This window comes from Archocentrus centrarchus, chromosome 6, assembly GCF_007364275.1.
Source record: "Archocentrus centrarchus isolate MPI-CPG fArcCen1 chromosome 6, fArcCen1, whole genome shotgun sequence".
NCBI classification, from domain to species: domain Eukaryota; kingdom Metazoa; phylum Chordata; class Actinopteri; order Cichliformes; family Cichlidae; genus Archocentrus; species Archocentrus centrarchus.
The window spans coordinates 18,996,402-19,006,570 of NC_044351.1; the positions used below are offsets into that span (position 1 = coordinate 18,996,402).

The 10,169-nt window shown below is 39.6% G+C and overlaps 1 protein-coding gene across 1 annotated transcript; it reads right to left on the reverse strand.

Moving 5' to 3' along the window:
- ca12 (carbonic anhydrase XII) lies at positions 1–9,796 on the reverse strand. The gene is made up of 9 exons (XM_030732140.1): positions 9,680–9,796; positions 9,342–9,362; positions 6,837–7,016; positions 5,642–5,784; positions 2,554–2,649; positions 2,396–2,459; positions 1,999–2,156; positions 1,732–1,858; positions 1–1,072 (listed from the first exon to the last, which is right to left on the reverse strand). Exons 1-9 carry the CDS (start codon positions 9,741–9,743, stop codon positions 411–413), a joined length of 1,515 nt encoding a protein of 504 aa, XP_030588000.1. The 5' UTR covers positions 9,744–9,796; the 3' UTR covers positions 1–410.
- Positions 9,797–10,169: the final 373 nt, after the last annotated feature.

Below are 10,169 nucleotides of genomic sequence, written 5' to 3' on the forward strand. Positions count from 1 at the left end.
TCATTTGTTATAGTTTATTTAAAAGCATTGTTCAGTCAGGCAAAATGTGCAAATACACCAAAAGCCCTAATATATTAAAAATAATAATATTTTCAGGACAAAAATATACATACTGAGATAATCCAATATTATACTGAACACAGTCACTGATGATCATTGGATATGCATTGATTGATTGATTTTGTGAGAAAAAGCAAACAAGTAAACAGCAGTAAATAAAGAAAACATTGTTGAGAATTAAAAATATGTGCACTCACTTGAAATAATATTTCAGTATTACACGCATAAGGCAAAGACTGGATAAAAGAATGCAGGGCGTGGCTTCAAAATTTGACTGCCATTGTGGGACACAGGATTGAAGTCTGCCACAGAAAGTGACAATGTGCGTCTCAACAATGCCAGGCATCTCTCTAGTCTTCCCATTCCATTGGCAAAAGCCAAGGATGTGGATAACCCTGGCTCTGTGATTTCCTGGGAACTGTAGCAGGGGACTGACCGCTATGTTGTGTCATTGGCACGCTTTTCTCTATTGCTGTGGAAGTCTTGGAAGTCTTCTTTTGATTCATCAAGGCTTTTGCCAGAGAATTATTTAACTCAAAAACCTCATCTCTTGGCCGTCTTTGGAGAATGTGTCTGATGGTGGGGAGAGCTAAGTCTGACTTACACTCTAGGTAGCTTTTTAGGTTAAGCTCAGGGAAAACCTCATCTCTGAGAGCCTGAACCAGCTGATTCTCAGCGTGGGACTGTTTGAGCTGATGGGAAACTCTCTGCTCCAGTGAGACGTAGTTCAGTGTGTTTTCAGCTAGCCCGAGCTTTCCCACATGGTGGTTGGTCTGGCTTTTCTTCCAAGGGGACGGATTCAGCGTTTGTTGTTTGGATTTGGCCAGTCTCTCACTTTGTTGGGTTTTGAGGTCTTTCTTCTTGCCAGCAGGGAGCTTCTCTGAACCACTTGGAAGGAGCTTATACAGCTCTTCATCAGCCAGGTCTCCTAAGTCGCCAACCAGCAGCTGCTGAATGATGCGCTTCCTCGTTAATGGAGATGTGACTGTAAGAGTACCATGCAGTCCTCTGCCTGCATCAGACAACAGAGCCAATGTTGTTAAACATCCCAGTAAGTGGGATTCTCTTTCGGACGATGACGGGCCTTCAAGCCCAGCATGCAACAGCGGTGCTTGTAGCGTTGCAGTAAAAGCACAAGGCACTGCTTGCTAAAAGGCACTCATGAGAAGCTCATAGGATGGGATTTCACACTGCCAGGTCACAACATGTCTCATTAGAAAAGCAAAGCTCTGAGAGGAGGAAAGCTCTGAAAATGCAGAAAACGTGCACATTCATACCACACAATATGGACCTAACCATACATTGTGGTACACCAGGCAACCACATAAAAGTTAGCCTTTAGAGACAAATTTAAGGGCTGCAAATGTTTTCAGTATGTCAGAGGGGTAGTTAATTTAACATGTCTTCAAAGATGTCCTATTCTCCAACAGGCTCATCAAACTCAATCAAATTTAGAAATGATCAGCATCAAATCTCAGCCACAAGCAGGTGACACCATACAAGCCAAAGCCAGTGTGACAGCTGTGTGCTCTGCAAAAGAATAAATGCCCACAATTCATTCAAACATGTCTTCTAGCCATTTCTAACACAGCACAGCGACCACGTCACTTATGTGACCCTTTCACTCATGCTCCAGTATTAAAGCAAGCCAGTTTTGAAGACCATACTTACCTTCTTTGAAAGATATCAAGACAAGACGATTGTCAACAGGCTGTGTTTTCCTGTAGTTGTTATTCAGTGGCATAGGGGCTGAGTCCTGGGCATGGGAGGAGTAGAGTGCTGTTGCTAGGGTCAGAAACTAATAAAACACAAGGAAACAAAAGCAAGTTTAGCACAAAGGTTTTTCCACACAACAAAGATTAAATGCTGGAAAGACACCACATTAATGTGCCTTCAAAAAAAAAAAATGCATCTGCTTTTTATATTTCAGTATTAAACCTGTTTGCGAGAAATTGTTATGGGATTCCTGAACACTGTCCACAGGACACTCGGGAAGCACGGAGGAGTCGTCAGTGAGCCGTCATAGCGATAATACTCATCCAGACGCTTAGGCAGCAGAGCTCTGATGTTGAAACCAGGCACCTTCACTTTCTGATCTGACAGATGAAACGACGAAACAAAAATCAACTGTTTGTTGACATTAGTGTAAAATCCATTACTGTCATATGAATGATTCAGACCTCAAACCTAGATAATCATGAATTAAAGCCACAGTTTATGTTTTAAACAGCCATGCGCCACTAAAGTAGGCCCCATTGTTGACTGTATAACTTATATTTAGTTTTGCAGTACTAAAGAGACGTTTCATTTAGAAAAACGAGTCATTTGGACTTACCTCTGTATTTAACACCATTTATGAACTTTAGAATCTGTTCAAAGGCTGGATTAAATGTCCCAACCTGTATAGAAAAGACAATTTGATGGTTCTACTTAACAAAACATAAATAAATTACAGAACACTGTCCCCCCTCCACAGAGTCCACAAGGTCTCACCTCAATCAGCACACCCAGCACAGCAAGGCCATCAGATTTGTCTACTGCCATGGAAATATTGGGATACTTGTCTGAATTGTAATGCACCACATGCAGCTGTGAACGACAAGAAGAATATGTCAATATCCCATGAAGAAAAACAAAACAAGATGTGCAAATAGTTAAAAATTTGTGAATATCAGCTTTGTTTCCTTACTGCATCTTACTAAAAATGAAGTTATTTTATTTTAAGAGTGCTTCATCACTGCAATTTCCTATTAGAGCAATAGTGAGTAAAAAAAAAAAAAGATGTTTGTATGACGAATTGGAGAAACACAACATCTGTGACACAATACCAATAATGGGTAGTTGCTGAGATCACTTTATTGAAAAAAAAAATGACACGTACACTGCCAGATTATTATGTACACCATAATAAAAACCTGTGATAAAGCCCTGTGATGAAACATACCTTAAAGCAGCTTATGACAACTACCTTGTGTTTAAACTGTTATTTGGTTTGGGTGAGCATGAAGGTGGACATATCATATCATTATGTTCCCTGCAGAGAGTAGATGCCAGTTGAACTGGACATAACTGGAGGTATACAAAGAGCATAAAATGCAAACTTCTATGGAGGAAAATAACAAAAGAAAATATTTTTACACCAGTGTAGCTATAGCAGAAGGTTATTCTATATTCTATATATTCCGTATAACCCAAAGGCCGAATATGATGCAGTCGTATTTGCAGACTTTGTTCTGTCTTGGGAAGTAAGGTAGGCATTTTCACTGTTTCAGGGAAATGTTCAATTCCCCATCATTCCATGCCTCGAAAACAACATGTCATCAAGGAACTGTGGTTGCGGAGTCTGGAGGGACTTGAAACGATGGATGTTTTCGACGTGTCCACTCAGAAACTCAGGTCAAACCACAGCACCTTAAATGTGGCTGTGCAGCAGCTGGAGCACGGTCACGCAAAAGAACACAGGTTGCAGTTGTTTCAGCAGTCGTTCCAGTCTACCCACTGTACTTCAGATCATTCCAAATTATATACAACAATATCCCATTTTCACCCACTTTTTCTTTTTATCGTCAAATCAGCTTCTTTACCTGAAGTGCCAAAGTAAATACACAAAACTCTTGTGTGAAAACTGCTTACAGGGCTTCACACATTAAACAGCTCAGACAGCCACTCATTTAGAGAGGTGGTTTAAAACCACAGCTTATAGAAGTCTGGTACTCCAACCCTCTAAAACCCTCTGAAATAAGACACTGACATGCCATACAGTAATGCACATTCTAACACTAACATATCTAAGACTAACATTTTTTCTGACTTTTAGTATATGAAGCTAAATGTTGATTTGATCGTAAAGCAATGATCTATTTTGGTACTATGCATTCTGTAATATCAGCAGTGAGGGTTTAAAGACAACTTGCCTTTTTTTTTTTTTATAAATCTAATTTTAATTTACAGTTGAATATACATTAAAACAGACAGTGCACAGCAAGACTCTGACACCATTTGGCAAGTACATGTAAACTTATTATTTGCAACAGTGTCAACAAACTGCAACAGTGACAGATGGACACTTTTCATATTTCAAATTTAGCAACAGAAGCTTTGAAGGGTGTCAGTGGCTTCGATTCCCCTGCAAGTCAAATGTCACACGTTTAAGTCATAAAGTATTAATGCTTTGCTTGAAGCCAGCGTTGTCACTTCTAAGTGCAGATAAGGGTAAGATGTACTTAAATAAATAGAGCCAGCTGATGCTATATTTAAATGTTGACAGAAGAAATATTGTGTTCCACTACTGACAGTAACTGTGATGTCTAAACAAGAAATGCCAATATAAATATACATGTTATGATACATAAATAATATTGTAAATAAATCAGCACCGGTGAGAATCTGGTTAACACCCCATCATAGTAGATGGCAGTAGTATCTGACCTGATATAAAAACAGAAGGAGAAGATTTAACAAAACTGTATGCTACACAAGCAGAGCTGAAAAATTAAGTCAATAACTGTAGTTCCCCTAGTGGCCACTTGAGGCTCAGGTTCAGAAAGCAAGCCAGGACTGATGGACTTTTATGTTACAGCATTAAGAAGCATGTTTTTTTTACAAAGCCAGCTAGTTTAAACTGATAATCTCATTCCAGTTTCTTGCTCAAATGTGCTAACGTCTGGTTCCAAAACAACAACAACAACATGGTCGCAGCCAAAACCTTAAAATTAAGGCTTCAAAATGTGGAGTCTATACAGTCCATGGTACTACCATGGTAAACAATAAATAAAGCTAAAGATGATTTTGATTAATTATGTAATAATTATCCATAATTAATCAGATTAATTATGGACCTCACAATAATCTTAACAGTGTCAGTTCTTCTGGCCTAAAAGAAAATCATCTAGTAAAAATCTGACAGTGTGAGCTTTTACTTGTATCACACCAAAATGTGTGTATTATGTAACAATATTGTAACTTATGCAAGAACCTAGTATTGTGACAGTGAGGCATGCAAGTGTGTGGTGGAGGTATTCTCCTAGAAAGAGAAAGCTACTGTATAATAAGACACGTCAGAAGGGCGAGAAGGTGGATGAGAAAGGCTTGCCTCTCAGTTGTGACTGCTGAGCTGGCAGTAGGTCTGGTAGCTGAGACATGACAGAAATAAATGAGTGACTAAAAGTTGGTAGAGTCTAGGAGAAATCGAGATAGACTGCTGCCTTGTCATGACTGAATGAGAAACCTGTACCTTAGTCACAGTACTCATGGCTGTTATTATGATGTTATCATGCTAACAGAAAGTGAAAGAGTGCATGAACTAATCAGAATGAATATTTTATGTGATTGGCATCATACAAACTGTGTGCTCAAAATGAGTAATTTTCCCATCAGTACAAGAACTTGTTGGTGGGGTTGGTTATGCAAACTGATCAATTAGTAGATTGAAAAGTAGTAGTGCAGTAAAAGTATAAAGTAGCAAAGAAATTGAAATGCTCAAGCACAACTGCCTTGTATTTGTACTTAAGTATGGCAGTAGTGTAAATCACCATATCTGAAACCAGTACTGGTAGTGAGAAGTGCTGTTTGCATTGTTTACCTCTGCTGCATACCGCTTATTGTTCACTGTATGCTCAGAACCTGCAGGCCAAGTGGGTGAGCCCCAGTGCAAATGGAGTTGAGCTGCAGTGAAATGGTTAAGCAGGCTGGAGATGTACATCTTGGGGGGCAGTGAAAGTTGCACTGTGAATCAAAAGAAATGAAATCCCAGCACACATCAATGAGAAGAGTCATGGTTGCATCAGTTAACAGTGGGGCATCATGAAACATGAACTTTATATAAACTGAGGAAGTCAGCATGCCCCCTCCCCCCGCCCCCCGTGCTGTCAAAGTGGTGTAGCTGCATACAAGACCATTTATAGCATAGTGACGCAAGGTGCATTTCACATGATCGTCAGTGCATGCTGAATGCTTACGCATGAAAAAGCTTTGTCAGCCTACTTCAAACACACATCGCACTCATGATGTCACTCAGCTTGTGGTGTTGAGGACCATCAGGTATGCACACATAAGCATTTCTCTGGTATTTGCATTCTGTCAGTGGAAAACAGTTTAGTTATGCAGATTTAACAGCAATGCATCCTTACCAACATTTGGCAGACATGACGTGCATGCTCAGCTATACGTGACTGTCCCAAAAATTTCTAATATAGCAGTTTTTACATGTTGCTTAAGGGAGCATGAAAAAAAACTTATCTAACCAGTTCTGTAGCATATAGTTTAAGGCATAGCTTCACTTCACTTTCAAACCTTCAGCAAACTGTAATCATATGGAATAATAATATTCATCCACTTTAAACAATCAAAACATTGTGTCTGTGTACTGAATGCTATATTTAATGTATTATAAATAGATGTTGCATATTAAATTGAAACTGGTTTCCTTCATTAAGATGAATTGGTCCCAGCAGGGGCAAACCAGATGACTAGTCTTTGCTCATATTTTCCCAAACAGTTAAGATAATAAGAGAGTGATTATAGAAAATTGCTGTGGCAGATGAAGAAAGAAGATCCACCTATCATTTTCTTAAGCTTGACCCAGAAATTAGGCCTCCACGTTTATGCGTGGACATTTTAATGAATGCATAGACTAGTGCATCACTTTGATTTGAAAAACCTCTAGATTTCAGGCCAAAGAACACACAGTTGTGCTACTTGAGTGTAAATGCACATTACATTTCAAGTGCTGTACATCGTTATATATTCTGTGGATAACACTGTTCATGTATACTCACCAGAGTGTCCATTATTTCCGAGAGTGATCTGCTCATTTGGGGACAGGGTGTAGTTCTGAACCTCAATCGGATGTAAAGTGGGATCGAATCTTAGCAGATCTGACTCAAAGTCTATTGGCGACTGTAACGCTCCGCCACAATACGGATAGCGCTCGGACCAGTGGTCCTGTCCTTCTCTCCCTGCAAGAACATTAATTTACATCATAAACCTTAAACATCAGTGTTGCAGATGTAGTTTTCAAATCCATTACACTGTGCAGTACTTATATATATATTCCAATTTAAAAAGTGTGCATTCTCCACAGAACACTAGCAGGGAAATCTTTCAAACACTAAACTGTTTAACGTTATCAGGCGAATGAGCAAAATGTCCCACAGTGTGAAGATGAACAGTGGGTGGCTCCAAAGAGGCCCAAAATGTGTTTTAGTGCACTGAATGTTTTCTCTTTAGTCTATAAACAAGGTGGTAGGAGGGAGGTCTGTGGCTCTCCTCTCTGCCCTTTCTGAAGGAGTGAGAAGGAGAACCATGCTGTTGTTTGCAGGCAGCGCCACGCATTGAGAATGCTGGCTCTCTCCAAATGAGAGGTTTCTATAAAGCACAAGACACCGAAAATAGACACATTTACAATTGAGTCATATGGTTTACAAAGCAAACTCAGTTTTTTTTTTTTTTGAGCATCTCTCAAAAATGTTTCTTTCAAGGCAACGAGGCACAGTGGGCTTTAAAACAATACAAGAGTGGGGAGAAAAAATGATGCAAAAACTGAGTGAAAAGAAAATCAGGAAGTTCTGAAGTTTTCATTTTTTCCATTCACTGCTGATTGAAGTGTAAGCCTCTGTAAACTGAGCTTTCCAAACACGAAAGTGAGGCTAACAGCTTGCAGTGAATGAACTTTATCAAATATGAAATAGCTTAGTTGTGACAAGATGGAAGATGCTGCGTGCATGCTCAGATCTTGGCTGCAAATTTGCCACTAATTCATTAGCTGTTCAATATTCATTAAAGATTCACCATTCGCCGTATGCCAGCTGACCATATTTAAATATGAATGATGCAGCGGGAAGCTTGCCCCCAACTCGCCTGTCAGACAAATGTGGATTGACTATATAAGACATGCCAGAAGCCATCAAGCTAAGCTGTAAAATCACAGAATACTTGTTTGATGAAAAGCTCAAAGTTCAATCTAGGCAAACCTTCTCTAGCTAAGAAGAAAATTTCTCTTATTTTACTTTTTCTGTTACTCACTGTTCACTTCATTTGTGTTTTACTTTGATGCTGGCTGCCCTTTAATATAGGATGTCTAGTGGCCTTTGGTGGTCCCTGGGCAGTACTTGGTAGAACGTACAGGGCTGTGGGTAATTTCTATGTAAAAATTAAGCGCAGCCACTTGTAAAAATAGATTTTTTACAAACCTTTCTGAGCAATCTTCTCAACATTGGTAGCAGAGCAGGGTGAGAGGAATACAACAGCCATTGCTAAACTCATTTATTTGATTCCCGTGCAAAGACTCATTGTGCATTCTTTGCCAGAGGGTGGAGTGTTGAGGTGGAGATAATTTATATGACTCAGCTGCAGCACCATCATCAGAAAGTGCTACCAATTACCAACAGACTACTGGAATTTAGTATTTAATGTTTGTTAATGTACATTATGTATATAGTATATATTTATGTACTGTGCATATTTCTGGAACACATGTATGTTTGCACAGCTTCATATGGGAAAGGATGAACCACATATAAGATAAACATTATCCTAATTTTTCAGAGGAATCAGAGGAATAGATGGACATCTGTGTAGGTAAAATCAACAGAATGCCTTTTAAGGCCAAATCACTGCTACAATTAAGAGGTGATCAGAGTCTGTGAGAGGTTTAAATTAAGAATAAATATAATTTCATCTAACTATGTTACTTTGCTTTTTCTTATTCAGACTAAAGGACCCAGTGGTAAAGAATTCCTCCATTGTTTGGTTAACTTTGAAAGACAATAGTTTGACCAGTGATTTTTCTACCACAGAGAGTTTAGGACTTGTCCAAAAAAAACCAAAAAAAAAAAACTGTCAAGACAAATGATATTACTTTTCACTGCGTCACCTGCTAACATTTTGTTTTAAAATTCAAGACATATTTAAAGGCCGTAACATATTGACAAAAGCTCATATGCTGAGTAGTTTATATAAGAGACAGACATGGTTCAAGAAATCCCTCTCCATAGAGGTTATGGGACCAGAAAAAGCCAGCCACCCATTTATGAAAAGTTGTACTTGCAGAGTCAGACCCTGTAAACCAAAACAAAGAAACAACCCCCCACCCCCCCACCCCACCCCCGACTCTGTAGGTTGTTACCATACAGAGTCACTTTTGTCTTCCTGCTTGCCACCTTCACTTACAGCACTGCTGAGCCAGAGTGACAAGAACGGCTTCTCCATATCAATTAGTAACACCATAAAAACACTATATATATAAACAAATGTGTAAAACACTATCAAACTATCAAACTTACCATCATATGTCCATTTAGCACCTGAAGAAGACAGAAAGAAAAGAGCTGTATATTGTACAAGACTTCAAAATGCTTTGAAATGGTAAAATTGCATTGCCAACTTTTGATAAATCAAAAACGTTTACAAACTCTAAATACACGTCAAAAGAAAGGGAAAAAAACACAAACACAATGCAGTTAATTTCCATGTAGTTAGAATCGTGCTGCTGTTCAGCCATCACAAAGATTGATACACCTGCTTTAAAGCATCCTTTCTACGCAAAAAAAAGCTCTTACCCCTGCATGGTGAGATCTTTTTTCTTTTGTTTTTTTTTTTCTTCTTCTTTTTAAGATCTTACCATGCAGTGCGCTGAATAAAGTCAGCTGCAGCGAAACGATGAGAGTGAGGCGGAGAAACGGCATCTTGATCCCCTCAGCCCTCCCTCTCGCAGCCTGTTGTCAACCCGGCGCGGAGCAAGAGCTTGAAGCACCAAAGCCCCGGTCTTCACGTTTTATATCCATGCTGTCAGCTTCATTGTAGCTTGCGCTGACGTCAGAGCAGCAACAAAACCAGCCTCCATAGTCATCTGGTCACCGTCCGGAGAGTGACAGCACCGACCGCATCTGAGCGCAGTCGGTCATTTAAGTTTCCGAGTCTGATACGCCAGTAGAGAAAGGGTACACGAAAAGCTGCGGCGTGCCCGTGTGCCGGTGTTGCGTTAGAAATGTGCCACGCTGAGTACTGGCAGGTGCGAGGGCAACTATACAGACCTTCAGAGACCTGTTTGTGCTAATTGACATCAAAAAGTTACAGCTTTGTAGTTACACACAGTCTCGCTCTCTTTCTCC